Here is a 20104-nt window from a genome sequence, read left to right as displayed (position 1 = left end):
GTGTGGGAAAGGGGAGACATTCAGAGGTGGACACTCCAGCATGAACTGGTACAACCTCTCGATGAAGAAAAAATTTGTGCTACAAATATCCTTTGACTAGTCCAGTCTACTTCTAAAAGTACATCCAAAGAAAATAATCAGTGATGTGTGAAAAATGTATGTTCAGTAATAGTCTCTGCAATGCTGTTTATAGGGGAAACAGTTACTGAGTGGTGATTAAGAGCTTGGAGCTGAGGAACTAGGCTGTCTGGATTCAGATTCCTGATGCTAACCTCTTCCTACCCACGTGACCTGCAGCAAGTTTAACTTTCTGTGCTTCAAGTTCTTCATGAGTAAAGTTCAGACAATAATAGTATTTGCCTCACAGGGTTTTAAGGATAAAATTGGCAAATAAATGAAAAGCACCCAGAACATTGCAAGGAACTTAGTAAGCACTCAATAAATGTTACCTATTATCATTGCTGAGAAAAAAATTGTGAAATGCCATTTATAGGGATGGCTTAAGTGAAGGATATTGATCAAAAGATCAGAACACTATGAGGTCATTAGAAATGACGAGGTAAAATTATAAGCATGGAAAAATGCCACCGTAGATGACATTAAGTTTTTAAATAAGGGTTACAAAGCAGGAATATTTTACTACCTCATCTTTAATCGAACAAATATAAATATATATGTGAGCACTCAGAGAAAAGAATATGGAAGCACATAAGCCGAAGTACAAACAATGACTGCATGTGGGTGTAGAATTACGGATGATTTTCATTTTCATCCTTATACTTGCGGTTTTTTGGTATGAAAAAACCTTTTCTTTTTAAATTAATGTTACTTTTATAATAAAAAATAAACTTATACCCATTTTGAAAAAAGGCAACTGGAAAGTCAATTAACACAATTAGAAGTGATGGGTGATTGATAACGCAGAAGTACAGGCAATGAAGTAACCACGGGAAAGGGCTGGTCCGGGTTTCAGCAGAGAAAGACCAAACTTTCCACTCACCCATTCTTTAATTGCCAAAAACATGTTTATGGAGGATGACGATAATATATACAATTGTGCTAAAAATTACTTGAACAACTTGCAGTTTATAAATAGATATGTCAACAGGTTATAAATATATAAGTATGTGAGACTAGGGCTTGGGCTTAATTTTTTAAAAAGATCAACCATCTACATTTTTCAATCCAAATGACCAATTTCCCAAAAGTAACGTTTGGGCTACAAACCAAACAAAGCTTCTTAGTAGCAGTTAGCAGGTAAGATGACAGCAACATTGTAGGCTTATCTGGTTACACATCCTGTTTATGTCTACAAATTTAGCTGATCTCATCTAATATTAACTGATGTCCAAATACCTAATTATACACACACACACACACAGATCATGTAACCACAGGTTATAAGTCAGTGACTTGGTACCATTAACTTACTGTATTATTTTGTTTTCAACGTTTGAAAGAGGCCAATAGCAGCTTTAAAACCATTTTTATGGTATCTCTAAGCAAAAACATAATATTTCCGATAGAAGCACATGGGGAAGGCCTTATCATTCAAAATCTAAAATTGATTGATCTCTTTAAGCTTCAGAAATACCCATATTACTGATTACCTTATTAACACTGAAACATCTGTTTTAAGGGATAGGATTAACTTCCTGATCTATAGACAAAAGGCAAAGGAAGCATAGGGATGAAGCAGAGTTTGATCAAAATGGCTTACTCATCCGTAGCAATTAGCAGATTTGTTTTAATTACTGGATATTAAATTTTGATGTTACTGATATTATTAAATGATGGAAACTGAGTCTACACAATGAGTTTAATGCAGAGTGTCAAGAATATTAAACAACCAAAAAAAAAAAAAAAACTCAGCTAAAGCATCATTAGGGGGTCTTTGGTCTCTTCATCAATGTCTATTTAACAAATAGATTTTTAAATTAATAATAAGAGTAAATACAAATATTTAGCTTTTTCTAACATCATTCTCAGCTTTGAATACTTTTTCTCAAAGGAAACTTCAAACTCAAAGGACTCCTATAATAATACCGGGGAGGTAAAATGTTTACAGTGAAGTTGCTGTTTATGAGGAAATTAGGTTCCAAAGTCAGCATGTAAAAAAAAAAATCATGCATAGCCAACATTATTCTTTAAAATTCTTAAAGTACAACACTCTCACCATAACTTAAGAAACTAGATTTCTTCCTGTATTGGAGCAGCCTGCTGAGTCCTTAGGTGCACAGTGCCTTAGAGCAGATGCCCAAAAAACAGAAACAAAAACCAGAGACTGCGGCAAGGATGGGGATGTTGGTGCATAACTTTGGAAGTAGGGGACAGGTCAACATGGGTGAGGAAAAGAGGCAAGTGGGGATGTGAAACAATGAATAGTGCGCATAGCTATTTTGCAAAGAACACCAAGACACACAACAGTTTGTTTGAAAGACGCTGTTTGATGGCCTGGAATCCAGCAGGTGGGCTGCAAGGAGAGAGAAGCCATGGCATGCAGTATTCCATGGGAGGGTGAAAGAAGAGATCTAGCTGGTTTCCTCCCAACTCCTGTTCTGCATTGCTACGGTTCACTCAGAGGGACTTAACTGTTCTAGACTTTCAGGTTGCCTTATTCAGCCCCTCTGGCAGCCATCAGGAATTCAGATGCTAGTCCAGAGTCCAAAAGTGATGGGGGAAGCTCTGGGCAGGCGGCTGGCTGGCCCAGCTGCAAGGCAGCAGCCAAGGAGAAGGATCCAGCATTCCCAAGGCAGCTGAACAGTCTACCCCTGGTGGCAGATTCGTCTGGGAGGTGGATAGTGCCAAGGCAATCTGGGGAGACACACATCACAAGATGTGTGTCTGATAATTTGAAGAAGTCGGTTTGTATTTAGAAGTTTTACTGGACAAGAAAAAATATCTTCTTTAAATATTAAAAGGCATACTCAATACTGTATGATCATAATACATGTAAGAAGAAAGTGAAAACGAAGACAACTGAGGTAAACAAAATGTCATGTCTCTCATCTCACATTTCTAAGGAGCTCACTTCATTAAGCGGTATGATGGGCAAAAATGTATAAAACCTGATCTTTCCCTTAATGCAACTGTAAATGTGTTCAGTTAAATGTACACACGTTTCAACACCACTTTCCCAATTGTCTACTAGGCACCAGGGCTTTCTCTTATAGTCCCACTTAAGCTTCAAAGCAAACTCTATAGGTCCCATTTTACAGAAAACTTAACGGAAAAGTAAATAACACAGAAGGTCGCACCTATCAAATGACAGAACAAGGACTAGAATAACATTCTTTTATTATGTCATGCTATCCAAACCACTGAAAATCCAGTACCCATTTTAATAATTATCAAAACTTAGGAAAGCAATTGCTTCTAATCTCTAAGAATAACATTCTTTGGGAGGACGTGTACTTGTCTTAGAAACTAGAATATTAGGGATCTCCCTAGAAAAACCATATACAACTTACAGTCCAAAGTTTGCTGAATTTTTCATAGAAAAATATGTATTACTGTACCGTAGTATATTATAAAAACATTATTATCACATTATTATACAAATATAGTGAACTTTGTGGGCCTCACGTGCCCCTTCACACCAGAAATATTCATTACCCCAGGTGCCGAGAGTGTCGCCTACTTATGGCTCATAGCCAAGTCCCTCCCCTAAGATTACACCACCTCCCTGGGTACAGCTCACTTCCAGTGACTGATGGAGATGGGGTAAATGGACCAACCTCCTTGACTCAATTTAGGGTATCTCTGAAAAGCCATTCCAGCTTCTAAGTAATGCTGGGACTGAGTGAGGCCTTTGTTACCACTGTATAGCAGTTCAACTTCTGCCTAATCCTTCTTCCCTCTATTCCTTACAGGTATGGTTCCAAAGAGCACTACCCAATAAAACTCCTGCTTGAAACCTCAGTCTCAGGGCTTAGAACTTGGACAATCCAAACTATGACAAGAAGAGATATTGAATATTGATTGATATTCAATATTGATATTGAATATTGAATGTGATGTGACAAAATGAGACTGAGAGATAATCAGAGTTTTAAATGTGTTTACTAGGGGAAAAAAGAGCGCAAAATAAATAAATATCCAACAAGAGAAAAAAAAACCAAAACCCTGAGGACCTGATAGGAAAATGGGCAAAAACACGAACAAACACGTTGAGAGAAAGATACACAAATGGCCCTTAAATATAAGATGTTCCACTTCATTTATAATAAAATATGTTAATATTTTTATTAACTTAAAACTATGTTAGCACTAGCCATGAAGAATCTGAAAATAAAATTAAGAAAACATATTTAGAATAGCATCTAAAAGAATACACATTGAAGAATAGATTTAACAAAAGAGTATGAAATTTGTGCTCAGGAAACAATAAAACATTGTTGAAAGAAATTAAAGAAGACATAAGTATGTAGAAAGACATCCCATGTTCATAGAATGGAAGATTCAATATTGTTAAGCTGGCAATACTCCCAAAATTGACCTACATATTCAAGAGAATTCCTATCAAAATACCAGCTGGCTTTCTTTTGCAGAAATTTACAATATGACCCTAAGATTTATATGGAAATGCAAGAGGCAATCTTGAAAAAGAAGAACAAAGTTGGAAGATGGACATTTCTTGATTTCAAAACTTACTAAGAAGCCATAGGAATCAGGACAGTGTGGTAACCGCATAAGGATAGAAATATAATAGATCAATGGAATAAAACTGAAAGTCCATAAATAAACCCTAACCATATGGTTAACCAATTTCTGACAACAGCGCCAAGACAATTCAATGGAGAAAAACAGTCTTTTCAACAAATGGTACTGGGACAACTGCACCCAAAGGAATGGAGTTGCACTCCTTCCTTACATCACACAAAAATTAACTTCAAATTAACTCCACAGACTTACGTGTAAGAGTTAAAACAATAAAGCTCTTAAAAAAGTCTTCATTGGTTAGGCAAAATCGTCTTAGATACAACACCAAAAGCATAAGTGACAAAAGAAAAAACTAGATATATTGGACTTTACCAAAATTAAAAATTTTGTGTTTGAAAGGACACAATCAAGAAAATGAAAAGACAACTCATAGCATAGGAGAAAATATATGCAAATCCTGCATCTGATAAGGGACTTATATCCAAAATATAGAAAAGACTCTTACAACTCAATAATAAAGACAAAAAATCCAACTAAAAATGGGCAGATGACCTGAGTGGACATTTTTCCAAAGATACACAAATGGCCAATAAGCACATGAAAAGATATTCAATGTCATTAGTTATCAGGGAAATGCAAATCAAAACCACAATGAGATACCACTTACCATGGAGACTCTAAACTTCCTCTGAAAGGGTAAATGTAATAGAAATATGGAAAATAGGAAGAAGCCATACAAACACCAGAAACAAACTCATGTATGTGTAGGAAGTTAATATGTGACTGAGTTGGCATTGTAAATTAGCAAAGAGATGTACTGCTCAATGAATGATTTGGTAACAATTAGCTATCTACTTGAAGAAAAATCAAACTGGATCCATATGTGATAGATACAAAAATAAATTCTAGGACCTCCTTGGTGGCACAGTGGTTGAGAATCCGCCTGCCAATGCAGGGGACACGGGTCTGAGCCCTGGTCTGGGAAGATCCCACATGCCGCGGACAACTACGCCGGTGCACCGCAACTACTGAGCCTGTGCTCTAGAGCCCGCGAGCCACAACTACTGATCCCACATGCCACAAGTACTGAAGCTCATGTACCTAGAGCTCGTGCTCTGCAACAAGAGAAGGCACAGCAGTGAGAAGCCCACGCACCACAAGGCAGAGTAGCCCCTGCTCACTGCAACTAGAGAAAGCCCACACGCAGCAACAAAGACCCAACGCAGCCAAAAATAGATAATTAATTAAAAAATAAATTCTAGATAAAGTAAAAACCTAATCATAAAAGCCTATAAATATGACAAAAGAAAAATGTTTTGTAATACCTTTATGATATTATTAGTATTAAGCAAGACATTATTAATATTAAAGATCTAAATTCTGATAAAAAGAGGAAGAGTTGACACATTAAGTAAATTAAAATCAAAAAAATTTATAAAGCACCATAAATAAAGCTAAAAGGCAAACAACAGAATGGGAGAAAATGTTTGTAATCTTTCTAACGGACAAGAGACCTAAAGAACTTCTACGAAGCAATAAGGCAGGGTACATAAAGAGTCAGATGTGCACTGCAACTGTTTTAATAACAAAAAATCGACAACCTCAGTGCTCATCAATTGAGGGATAGTTAAGTTAGAATAAATTCACACTTTTAATAGCTAAAAGAATGAGGTATATAAATACTTTGTCATTAAAAGTTCTAGTCTTATCATAAAAACCATCAAGCTTCACAATATATGCATCTTAATCCCATTTATATTTAAAAATAGATTTATGGGACTTCCCCCTCAGTCCAGTGGTTAGGACTCCGCCCTTCCACTGCAGAGGGCGGATTCAAACCCTGGTTAGGGAACTAAGATCCCGCAGGCCATGCAGCATGGCCAAAAAAAAAAAAAAAAAAAAGATTTATGGCTATGTTCAAAAAGAAGAAGCAGGGGACACTTCCCTGGTGGTGCAGTGGTTAGGACTAGGTGCTTCTACTGCAGGGGGCACGGGTTCCATCCCTCATGGGGGAACTAAGATCCCGCATGCTGCACAGCGTGCCCACCCCCCAAAAAAAGGATACATATCTACCGGTATGTATTTTACTGATTTTATCTCCAAAGAGAAGCGGTTGAAATGGGAGGAACTAACGGACGATATTTTTATTCTATATACCTCTACACTGTTTGAATATTTTACAGTGATAATATTACCCAATCATCTAAATTTAATAACCCATAACTGGAAGTACATGTTGAAAACCTGGTAATTAAGAGTCACCAAGAAGCCCAGCTTCCAGAATACCAATCATATATTATTGGTATTTTCCTTCCAGTTTTATTATTGTATACCTCATAACAATATCATTTTGTATCTAAAATTTATAGCCTTTAAAAAAATAACATTTCATGAGGATTTCCCCTTTTCAGAAAAAAATCCTCCTCTACTGACCATATAATGTATACACTGTATTCACCTAAGTTATTGAAAAGTATTTCATTTGTCTTTCAGTGGTTCATGGTGAGAGAACTGTCCTTAAATGGCAGGCTTTCTACTGATGATTTTTGTAACAGTTATGGACTAACTGTGGTCATTGACCTAACTGTGGTCACAGGAACTGAAGTAACTATTTTCTTGTCCTAAATCGGCGAACTTCAAGTTCGAAATAAACCATCTCTCCCTCTTTGGACTCAATCAGATAAATGAGTACAGTACTTAGTAAGTGCTTAATAAACACTACCTGCTATAACTATTATACTCTATGTCAGTGAGAAAAGTACCTAATAGTGACTTCAAAATCCAAAAGTTTAGAAATACACATCAGTTAGTAGATCACACCAATGTGAATGGACTTAATGCCATTGAACTGCATACTCGAAACGGTAAACTTTATATTATGTTTATTTTACCACAATAAAAAAAATTTGAAAAGCTATATTGATTAAAAGACCATATAACTCATTTCTTACTGGATATTATGATTGACTAATTGAAGCAGAAATTCCAGATCAAGCCCAATACAAGTCAGCAAGGAAGTATGATCTGTATGTCATTCGATCAGCATTCTATTTACAAATTCATTTTCACCTCTTCTAGAATCTAGGGTTTCAAAATTACTGAACAGTTTTCTACTTACCTTTATTTCTTACACGTAGGTCATCCAAGGTTTAATTTGCAGATAAGTGTAAAAAAGAACAAATACAGTCTTTTTACTATCACAGAGCTCCTGAATAAGATGTTAGCAGAGCCCGTGTCTGAGATAGCTACCCACAAGACCCTAACATATCCTATGCCATTATTTGAAATGTAAATCTCTAAGGTTACAAGGGGGATTAGTTATTCAAGGTAGAATTTCTCTCCACAGTCACTACGATCTAAGCCAGAGTTTATATTTAGAGTCATTCTGACGACTGTAATATTACTAGTTCCGGGCAGCTGAATGAGTCTGTAGATAAATGGAGTGGATAAGCAGATATACTATTTAAAAACAAAACAAAACAAAACAACAAAAAAACTTGCTGAGAACTTCTGAGAGCTTTAAAGTGTCAGTGGTCTTTCTTTCTCTCTCCTTATAAGTAGAAGGAACATGTCCGATATCAGAAGTATTAACAGGAGAGTTAAAAGCAAAGTCTCTGGTTTACAAAATCATAGTTCATGTATCAATGATTAAAGAGCTTTAAGGAATAACAGGGAAAATATAAAGTTTTACCAAAGTTCTGTGTCTAGAAATATAGCACCTACCAAGGAGACTAGTTTATTTCTGGTCTATTCCTAGAAAGTAAATAAATGTAGCTGAGGTTACATTTTTCTCTCACTGACATATTCTGCTTGTTATTTTCCATCTATTAGCAATGATTTGAACTTTATCACTATTAAAAAAATTACATACTATATCAAACTCCTTCCCTTTTTTCTAATCAATGTTTAAGATTAGATTTATTTAAATGTCCATTTTAATGAAAGTAAAACTCATTTCCAGAATTTTAAATAAGGTTCTTTGGAACATTACAAATTACAATTTCATAAAAAGGCATAGCTTCCTTCTTCAAAATTGGGATGAAAAAAAGGCTAAAATGCCCAATACCAAAAATGGAACTTCTCCAACATAAACTGGTTGACTTTTTAGTCTGAAATATGTTTCTACATTGCAGTGATTTCAGGCAGTTGTAAAGGAAAAGGCGATATGTGATGATATTAACAGCAAAACTTCACTAACTTACTGAAAGCAATTTGGCCCAAATACAGTGGCGAGATTGTGAACATTCATGCGGTTCTGCCCATGGTGCTTGGCTACTTTTGTCAAGAACTGGCAAAGGTACTTGAGGAGGCAGTAGTGGGTGTCTGGCAGCTCTTTTATTAAGGCTCTTAAGCTACTCTCCTGAGCATCATTTCTGTCATCTGGAAAGAAAAAAGAACGAAAAATGTTCTCAGGCATATTTTACAGTAACAATAACAAAGATACACCGGTACAATACATTATAACACTTAATTCAGAAAATCATTCCCAGGGACTGAGATACAGCATTATAAAGAGGCATTTTTGCCTTTTCTTTGATCTTCAAGCATTTGACTTTAAAGAATAACTAACTTATTCAAGACATCCCGAAAACCACAAGCTTTTTATTCAGTGCATAAAATAGGTTACTATTTCAATTCTGTGTTTTCATGACACATATTAAGATAATGGTTGGGTTTTTATTCATAGCGGAATCTTCCATTTGACTTTTGTCTTCCAGTCTGTTAAAAACAAGAATCTCTTGGTTGAATAAAATTTGATACAAGAGACCTTCCAGGATTATCATGAGTGACACCAAACTTAGTAATCAGGAATCTGTGCACAGAGAAAACTGAAGGAAACTTTTAATTTTTACACAGCTTTTTAATCGCCCACGTCATAGTTTAGAATTTGCTACGTGCCTCATACAAAAGCCTAATAACCTTGTATAAAGCCAAAAGTATCCAACGATGTGCCAAAATTCACAGGCAGACGTGTGAAAAGTTCTCCTCAGTTCTCAAAGATTTGTTTGTTTTGTCAATATTTAAATACAGTGAAGTTGCTATCTTAAGTAATTTTGTATACTACTTTCTATCAGAGGAAAATACAAATCTTTTATAGCAAATACTTAAGCAGAATAATGACAATCCATCCTTTAGACGGATGTGTAAGAGAATGAAAATTTAACCCAGTTATATTTAACGCACATTGGATTCTTTAATTGAGATAGGCCAGCTGCTTTAGCCAGTCAAGAGTATAAGAAACAGAAAAGTGAAGCAAATAAGATGCAAAGGAAGAGGGCTGATGGTTAACACTGATTAGTCAGCCTTACAAGATACATAGGCAACGAGCCATCACAGGAAACAAAAACACAGAAAACACACAGAAAGTCACAGACTGCTACTGAGTGTCTGCAGAGCACAGGATAAGAATGCAGGCTTGGGAGCCACTCTGGGTTAGGATCCTGCTTTAGCCACCTACTACCTGTGTGGCCTCGGACTCTTCACTAAACTGTTTCCTTATTTGTAAGTGGTAATAGTAACTATCCAGTAGGGTTGTGATGAGGATTAAATGAGTTGACAGTCGTAGAGTACTTAAAACAGAGTAGTTGACACATACTAAGTGCTATGTTAAGTATTTGTTACACAAACAAAATAACTTTTTGCTTTACCTTCATTAATTTGGTTTTATGAGCACACTGAGGTTTTAGTGAAATGTCTTTTAATATAAACCCTAATCCAAACCTAACCTTTGTGAATATTAGAATAAGTGATGCTGTCAAAAATAGCAATGCCGGGCTTCCCTGGTGGCGTGGTGGTTGAGAATCTGCCTGCTAATGCAGGGGACACGGGTTCGAGCCCTGGTCTGGGAAGATCCCACATGCCACGGAGCAACTAGGCCCGTGAGCCACAACTACTGAGCCTTCGCGTCTGGAGCCTGTGCTCCGCAACAAGAGAGGCCGCGATAGTGAGAGGTCCGCGCACCGCAATGAAGAGTGGCCCCCACTTGCCGCAGCTATAGAAAGCCCTTGCACAGAAACGAAGACCCAACACAGCCAAAAATAAATAAATTAATTAAAAAATTAAAAAATATATATAAAAAAATTGCAATGCCAAAAATGTGTAGATTTCAATCATCGGTAGAATCATATTGGAGAACATTCTATTTATGATTAGAATAATTATTTCTTACTGATCACAAACAATGTGATTCAATAAACTATAATGTTTAGGGCAAAATAGATTTCTTGATTCTAGAAATTTTTCATATTAACTTAAGTTACATTTAAAAAAGAAATCATATCCGAATACTTTGATAATCCATAAAGACGTGTGTGGCATGTTGCGTATGATGGCATTATTTTCCACTGTACTATGATCTTGCCTACCAGGAATACGTAAGAAATGGAAATAATTAAGTTTGGAGTGATTAAAAATGAACTGAAGACTACCCATTTCTCATGCCTTTATAGCATATAAATATGAACTAAGAGAAAATGTACTCCTATTTGGTTTTTTTGTTTCTTTTTTTATGGTGACTAATCCAAAGTGAGTCTGGATGTCTTCATGGGTGTGTGCTCTCATTCTAAAATTGTGGATTAATTCCCAGCATTTCAGGGTACAAGCAACAGCTTTCCAACAGCCTTGACAATGCACCCCTGCCCTTCTTTCTGGCTCTGAAATGAAACCTCAAATCCTACAGCAGGCAATGAGTGAAGACACCAGATCAAAAAAATATATTCAGAATAGTTAGGAATTTATGACATCTTTGAAAAAGAAGCAGTACTTTGATCATACTTCTAATATTCTGAAATACAGTGAATAATTTCCCAGGAAATAAAACCAATAAAAAATAGGAAGGGAGACATCTATTCAGAGAATCTCCAACTTAACAAAATACCATGAAATCCTTTATGGCATGAATGAAAGAATCGCTAAATATGTTTTCCAAAAGCAAAAATAAATGTGAGGGAAAAAATATATCTATCTCCTTCTACCCAAGAGCATTTCTGCTGCCTCTGATGGAAGACAGATTCACTGGTTCACTCGCTGGGTGAGGACACGAGTTGCCTCTACTTGGGCGGCTCTGACAGCAGCACATCACGTTTGGACCTTAAATATTCATAATTTACCTCCTGAATTTGTTCAAATACATCGACAGGGCTGTCAAGACCTTACTTTATTAGCATGACATTTCTACTGGCCTCTTTCCATACCGATTGATTACGTGCTACCGTAATACTGAGAATCTACCACGTGCACTGCGTTTCCAGAAATATGGGGTAAATATCACCGTTATTGTCCGACTACAGCAACCCCACAGACGAGATCTCCTACACGTAAGATTAATAACTGCTCCACACGTTTAGAGGGGGACTGTGGAAGAATGCCCAGCGTAGCACTCCGTGGGGGAGTGTGGGTGTGAACGTGCCTAAGGAGATGCCTTCTGATGCTTTCCAGAAGCAAAGTTCATAATAATTATTATTGCTTGCATTACTTTTTGATTCACTGGTACCTAAATATAATAAACAATGCCATGTTCATTCATGTTCTTGCCTTTATATCGGTCATGACAATGTCTCCCTCAACGTCTCACATCGTGAACAAGCGTTAGCCATGCTTCTATCTTGGGGACATTGATTCCTAACGTCTACTTACGGCACACTACGTGTGATGTTGATCCCATGCCGTCTGCGTGTCTGACTGTCTCTGACACCAGGAATACAGCACTGAACGAAATAAACATCATGCTTGTATTAAGCATATTCTACTTGTGGGGGAGACAGACAAAAATCAGATCAATGTTTTGGATTTATGCTGTGAAGTGCTATGAAGAAACATAGAGCAGGGTCGGGGGGACTAAAGCAGAGCGACGCAGGAGTGAGGGATGGCGGCGAAAGCCTCTTAATGAGGTGGTGATTGTGTTTACCTTATCGAAGTCGAGAAGGCCTCTCGGCTGTGGCGACAACCGAGCAGAGCTGAAGGAAAGAGCCAAGAGCATTCTAAGCAGTGGACACAGCAGGTGCTAGGGCCCGAAGTGGGTCCTGGGGCTGGGGCCAAGGGGTGGAAGGTGGGAGAGTGGTAGGACATGAAATCAGGGGACGGTGAGGACAGATCATGACAGTCTTATAAGTCATGGGGTTTTTTTCTCCCCCCTATGTCAGGGTTCTGAGCTGTGGGGAGACTTGAAAGGACCACTCTGGCTGCTGTACTGAATCCCAACTGTGGGAGGCGTAGCTGAACGCAGGGAGACTCTGGTTAGAGGACCACTGTGACACTCCCAGAGGAGAAAGGCCAGTTGGCCTGGACCAGGTTGCCAGTGGTAAGATGGTGAGACATGGGCAGATTCTGGATAGAGTATCAGTGTGTCCTGTTTGTTTTACACATGAAAACTATGTGTATGGAATACTTATTCAGTCATTCAACAGGTAGCTATTGAGTTAACTACTCTATGTCAGGCACAATTCTAAGCATTTGGGATACATCAGTAAACAAAACAGAAATCCCTGCCTTGATGGAACTTACATTCTCGTGGATGAGACATTAAAAAATAAATATAGTGATAGGGCTAGAAGAAACTGGGAGTACCGGCCAGGGTGAGGCGTGGTGACTGTAATTATAAATAAGATTGTCAGGAAGGCCTAGTTGACAATGCATTTGATGTTTGGAGGAAGTTAAAGCAAAAAAAAAAAAAAAAAAAAATCCACAAACTAGCAAATGTAAGCTCTTTCAGAGTTGGAGATCGAGTTTTAAACATCTTTTAAAGCCCCTCAATGCCTGGCATATAAAAAGTGATCAAGAAGTAGTTTTAATAGATCGATACACATTTAAGGCACACTTTTAAGCCACCCAGTAAGACCTAATACTATAGGAATAAAGAGACATCTATATATCAAATATGTCTAAAAGAGATGTGGACTAATTTAGTCCATTTACAGAACTAGCTGGGTCAGGGTGTTACATAGCAATTATACTACAGGGAGTATTTAAATGATAAGAAATCTTTTGGTGGTCAGAGAGGAAGGACACTCGGCAATAAAATTTCACAGAAAGGCCTCAGCAGTAGTGAAGTGCGCCTCTGCGGATGTATTAGAATATTTTAACTGTTTTAAGCTTGAGGTTACTTCTAGAATTAAATTGGAATAAAAAATTAGGATGTGTATAATTTATTAATCCAAAAGGCTTAAGAAAACTTTGCAGATGGAATAATGGTTTAATAATTGAAACAGTCATCATTTTCCTCAACATCAATCTTTTCCTAGGACAAGAACTAACTTTTTTCCATTAGTGAAAAGGGCCACTTCAAATTATTCATGTTTCTTAAAAGATTTTCACTGTTGGCTGAATTTGACCCATTTTTTAAGCTACACCGCAAACAGGAAACTAGCACACAGTACATGTGGTATACAGGTAAACTACTCAGCAGTTGAAGAAGATTGTACCGTAAGAAATTTTGCTCCAGATTAGGTAGCAAACGCTGAACCATGTGACAAGTATTTGCTCTCATTAAAAAGAGATTAGGATCATCATCAGTAACGCTGGACCCACATCACGGGACGGCACCTAACTCTAATCTGGACATTTATCCTAGCGCTTGTCATGTGCTGTGACTTTTCAGTGGCCATGAAGTGATACTGCATTACTATACACACAATCTTAGCCTCAAGGAGAAAAAAAACAACAACTGGCAAAACGCTAATCTCTACTACGATGTATCTCAGGGCCGTGAGAAGGTCAGCCATGAAAAGAACCAAAATATTTAGCTTCATGGCGCCAGATTCACTGAAGTAGCTTTTTATTTCCTCATTAAATCTCACACAAGGATTTCTGAAAACTTGCTAATCTATCCGATAGAATAGTGAGCTGCTGCTGACCCTGAAGACGGAGGAAGGTCACAAGCCTGAGAATATGGACAGCCTCCAAAAGTGGAGAAGCCAGCAGGGAAACAGGGGCCGTGGCCTCACAACCACGCGGAACTGAAAACTCCCCCAAACCCGAATGAGCCTGGAGCAGCAAGAACTCAGGCTGACTGACACGTCGGTTTTGACCTGTGAGACCTGGGGAGAGAAACCCAGCTGAGCTTACACACTTCCCATAGAACAAGGAGACGGTAAACGTGTGATGTTCTAAGCCACTACATTTCTGGTAATCTGTCACAGCAGCGATAGGAATCTTAGGCACCCCCAGCTAGAGATGACTAGACTGAAAGAGAGAGATTAATTAACTCTTCCATGTTCACACAGCTACCACGTGACCGAGCTGCAACTCAGATCCCGGCAGTCTGACCTCAAGAGCACATGATCTGATCGGTGTGCTCCAACAAAGCTCGCCGTTACTAGCATCGTTATTACACAGCCCCTAGCACACTGTCTCAGACATGTAAATATTTAAGAAATGTTTCTTGAGTCAACAAATAAACAAGCAAAATTGGTGAGCAGTCGGGGGTGGGAATCTTCATTCATTTACAATCAATTATAGCTTCTTAGATGCTGGGGAGTATGCGGGGAACAGCATATTAATAAAAGCCTACAAGAGTGTCAGGTCACAGAATGTTTTATACAACATGTAAGAATAAACAAAACACGAACTATATTTCTTTCTAAATACGCATTCACAGAAGAATGGGAAAAATAATCATAAAATACCAGCTACCCTGGATTGGCCTGAATCTTACCCCCGCATTTCATTCCTCAGGAGTGGAATCGCTTCTTTAGAGTGACGAGAAGTTTATATACATAATTATATCTTATGGTTAATGGAATTGGTATTTTTTCACGTAAAGGGAGAGGTTATATTTTTACAGCTCTCTCGCAACCCTTGCCCTTGACAACGTTCTCAGAAGCCTCACGCAAATTTCTCAAAGGGCAGGATGATAAAGTGACTAATAAAAATTAATAAATTACAGCCTATCCTTAGAAGCTATTAATGAAACGACAAATCTTATCATGCTGATTAGCTTCTGCAAGATGCAGAGGTGTGTTTATTGCCAAATTAGCTGGTATCTACACTGACACTCCCACTCCCAGAAGGAACCCACAAGTTAAAGCAAAGGCAAAGGGCACAGAAGAGCAAAGAGTTAGGTTCACATTTCAGTCCTATAGCCAAAACCTAACTCTCCATGACACCTAAGTAGTAGATCAGCGTATCTTTTCTGTGGGCATCCACTGAGGGCTGCATGCCTGTCAGTGGGGACAAAGACATAGTTTAAAAATATAACAAGCGGGCTTCCCTGGTGGCGCAGTGGTTGAGAGTCAGCCTGCCGATGCAGGGGACGCGGGTTCGTGCCCCGGTCCGGGAAGATCCCACATGCCGCGGAGCGGCTGGGCCCGTGAGCCATGGCCGCTGAGACCGTGTGTCCGGAGCCTGTGCTCCGCAACGGGAGAGGCCGCAGTGGTGAGAGGCCCGCGTACCGGAAAAAAAAAAAAAAAAAAAAAAAAAAAAAAAATATATATATATATATATATATATATATATATATAAAACAAGCATGTAAAATATTCTATCTAAATATCAAAACTAAGAGCTCACATCTAGGCTAAATGTTAGACACAGCATGTAACAGCTGAAGAACCTGTTTATAATGTGGGAATGTCTGTACACAGGAGCATGGGAAAAAACGTCATAGCATATAGGAGGGGGAGCCTCCCACAATGATGCTAACCTTCAACAGCACTGGCAATATCCCAGCCAATAAAACTTGGCTTTCTCCATAAATCTAGTGCTATATTAAGCGAGCAAAGTACAGTAAATATGTAGTTTCAGTGCAAATCATACCACTCCTATTCTATCCACCCTCCACCGCTGATCCAGCTGACACTTGTGCTCAGCTGTAAGTGGACTGGATCAGTTTAAGTCACAGGACACCAAACCATCAAGCCCAGAGCTATTTAAGACTGTTCTGGATGTCTTCTCCTTCCCCTTAAGTCTTCAAATTGTTTATGGACTCAGTGTAAAACTTGACTATGCCCATGGGCTCAGCAAAGCAGGGCTTCAGGACATATGTTCAGGACACAGCTTAACTCAGTTCAGGTAGAGATGCAGGTGTCTAGCAAGCTCGTCACTTGGCATCCCTTCAAACTGATACTCTTTACACAAATTTTCAATATTTTATCTGAGCTGATTCTACTGATACAAGTTGTTTTTCTTCTTTTTTAAATAACTCATTTGTGGGCTGTTCTCTCTTTCCCTCTTCCAGCTCAATCTAAACAGGACCTCCTCACAAAAGCATTCATGCAAAGTGCAGAATTTACTGAGGATTTCACCCGGTTTGCAATAATTTGTTCCAAAACTCCCCAACAGACATTATCTTCTTGGACTTGGAGCTGCTGGGTCTCTTTTTTTCCTCTTCAAGCCCATAATCTTCATGCTATTACAAAACTCTACTGTCGGTACTATGAGGATAATGAAAATAAAAAAACACAGACAATAACAGGTATTATCAACAAAGTAGAGAAATTAAAACTTCCATTCATTGTTGATGAAAACATAAAATAGTGCAACTACTTTGGAAAACTGTTCCTTAAAATGTTAAAGTCACCATTTGACTCAGCAATTCCACTCCTAAGTAGACACCCAAGAGAAATGAATACATATGTCCACACAAGAACTTGTACATAAATGTTCATAGCAGCATTATTCCTGTTAGCCAACGGGTGAGAACAACCCAAATGTCCATCAACGGATGAGTGGATAAATACAACGTAGTATAGTCATACAATGGACTATTACCCAGCCATGAAAGGAATGAAGTACTGATGTATGTTCCAGCATGGATGAACCTTGAAATGTATGCTAAGTGAAAGAAGACAGTCACAAAAGACCACATATTGTGTGATTCCATTTATAAGAAATGGCCGTGATAGGAAACCTATATAGGTGGAAAGTAGATTAGTGTTTCTCTAGGGCTGGTAGCAGTGGAGGGGGGAAGTGGGGAAGGAATGGGGAGTGCCTACTAATGGCCTTGGAGTTTCTTTTCAGAGCGATAAGACTGTTCAAAAACCAGAGAGTAGTGATGACTGCCCTCTATAAATACACAAAAACCACTGAATTGTACACTTTAAAAGGGTCAATCTTACGTTGTATAAATCGTATCTCAATAAATAAGGAAATTCTGTTGGCTCTAAAATCCAGTGTAGGAAAAAGTTAGATGAGAACTTTCAGTTAAAGATGAGTTTATCTACTAAATGGGAAGGAAATCCAAAAAAGAAGGGATATATGTATATGTATGAATCACTTTGCTGTACAGCAGAAAGTGACACAGTAGTGTAAAGCAGCTGTACTCCAATAAAAATAAAATAAAATAAATAAGCTACAAGGATATATTGTACAGCACAGGGAATATAGCCAATATTTTATAATAACTTGATGGAGTATAATCTATAAAAATTTTGAATCACTATGTTGTACACATGAAACTAATATAATTTTGTGAATCAAATATACCTCAATTTTTAAAAGTAGACACATTTTTAAAAAAAGAAACGAAACTGTCAAACTGTTTTCCAAAGTGCTGTATCATTTTTACATTCATACTAGCAGTGTGTGAGAGCTCTAATTCCTTTATATCATCACCAACACTTATAGGGTCAGTCTTAATTTTCGTCATTCTGATAATGTGTAAGTGGTAGCGCATGGTGGTTTTAAGTTGTACTTCCCTAATGACTAATGATGTTGAATAGATTTTCATTTGTTTAAAAAAAAAGTATATATAGTAAAAAGTGAAATGTACTTCCAGAAACATGTACCCATCCACATATACTATTTTTAAACAATCACCTCAATAATAATACATACCAGTCATTTATCATGTACCAAAAAAAAAAAGAGTTTATCTACTTTTCCTCTTAATAACTCACTAAAATGACAAGAATTTAAGGTATAAGCCATCAATCAAGGATAAAGAGAACACGGTTGAAAAGACAAGGTAGATGGAAGATTTCAGTGTATGTGTCAGTTTACATACACACATAATGTGTGTAGGTTTACATACACACATATTCACACACGTACCTCAAGACCAGTTGTTCTAATGCAGAATAACTTTGCTCAGTCATGACCTCTCTTCCCAAATTTGCATAATCCCACTCACTACCTAATACTACCTCACAGTGTCAAAGGTCATTAAGAGGAAAATATTTAAATGTGTACTCAGCAAACAAACGATCATCTAGCTCTCAGGATCTACAATCTTAGAGATTACAGGGGATTATAAACAAGAATGAGGCTTTTCCTGTCACATGGATCTGGATGGAAGCAGAACCAAACCGGAATATCATCAAAATGTATAAAGTCATGTGTGGAAACCTGGGTCTCCTGACGCCACCTTTCTCATTTATTCCAGTGGAGGGTTCCCACATCTGATGGGCAGCTGGGACAGATATGCAAATGGCAATGCTTTCTGCTCTGAGTTTAGGTCTTTACCCAGAAAAAATGCATAATTTATATATTTGGCATTGCTTACAGAAAACCTAAAAGGCATATACTGAAAATGGAAAGGGCTTAAACTTGGAGTTTAATATAATGATTCTCTTTTTCATAGAAACAAATTTGTGAGGGTTGAATAATTTTGAAAGAAAAGGAACTCAGTAAGAAGGAATGAACCTAGGGAAGGAGACATTTCATATGCTTCCTCTGGAGCTCACACGACCAAAGGAGTAATGACTTAAGAACTAGTATTATAAAGCACCGAGCTGATCTCCCTGTGCTATGCAGCTGCTTCCCACTAGCTATCTACCTTACGTTTGGTAGTGTATATATGTCCATGCCTCTCTCTCGCTTTGTCACAGCTCACCCTTCCCTTCCCCATACCTTCAAGTCCATTCTCCAGTAGGTCTGTGTCTTTATTCCTGTCTTACCCCTAGGTCCTTCATGACATTTTTTTTTCTTAAATTCCATATATATGTGTTAGCATACGATATTTGTCTTTCCCTTTCTGACTTTCACTCTGTATGACAGACTCTAGGTCTATCCACCTCATTACAAATAACTCAATTTCGTTTCTTTTTATGGCTGAGTAATATTCCATTGTATATATGTGCCACATCTTCTTTATCCATTCATCCGATGATGGACACTTAGGTTGTTTCCATCTCCTGGTTATTGCAAATAGAGCTGCAAAGAACATTTTGGTATATGAGTCTTTTTATATTACGGTTTTCTCAGGGTATATGCCCAGTAGTGGGACTGCGGGGTCATATGGTAGTTCTATTTGTAGGGGTGGGATAGGGAGGGTGGGAGGGAGGGAGACGCAAAAGGGAAGAGATATGGGAACATATGTATATGTATAACTGATTCACCTTGTTATAAAGCAGAAACTAACACACCATTGTAAAGCAGTTATACTCCAATAAAGATGTAAAAAAAAAAAGGAACTAGTATTATAACTAGCCAACATCTGCATAGTACTTTAAAATTTGCAAGGCCAAACCACTCAGCTAACGTCAAACAATACAAGTGGCATTATGAC

The 20104-nt window shown here is 37.8% G+C and overlaps 1 protein-coding gene across 3 annotated transcripts in view; it reads right to left on the bottom strand.

Moving 5' to 3' along the window:
• The window catches only part of FAM13A (family with sequence similarity 13 member A), a 334757-nt gene that overhangs the window by 267292 nt on the left and 47361 nt on the right, over window positions 1-20104 (bottom strand). For all 3 annotated transcript variants that reach the window (XR_002174625.3, XM_019926412.3, XM_019926414.3), the window contains exon 4: window positions 8865-9042. Coding sequence is in view for 2 of the 3 variants with exons in the window: in XM_019926412.3 (XP_019781971.2) it covers window positions 8865-9042 (178 nt within the window). In the remaining variant the exon portion in view is untranslated. The remainder of the gene's footprint in view (window positions 1-8864; window positions 9043-20104) is intronic.

This window comes from Tursiops truncatus, chromosome 5, assembly GCF_011762595.2.
Source record: "Tursiops truncatus isolate mTurTru1 chromosome 5, mTurTru1.mat.Y, whole genome shotgun sequence".
Classification (NCBI taxonomy): domain Eukaryota; kingdom Metazoa; phylum Chordata; class Mammalia; order Artiodactyla; family Delphinidae; genus Tursiops; species Tursiops truncatus.
Note: the sequence above shows the minus strand (reverse complement) of the source record. Positions and strands in the feature narration are given on the sequence as shown.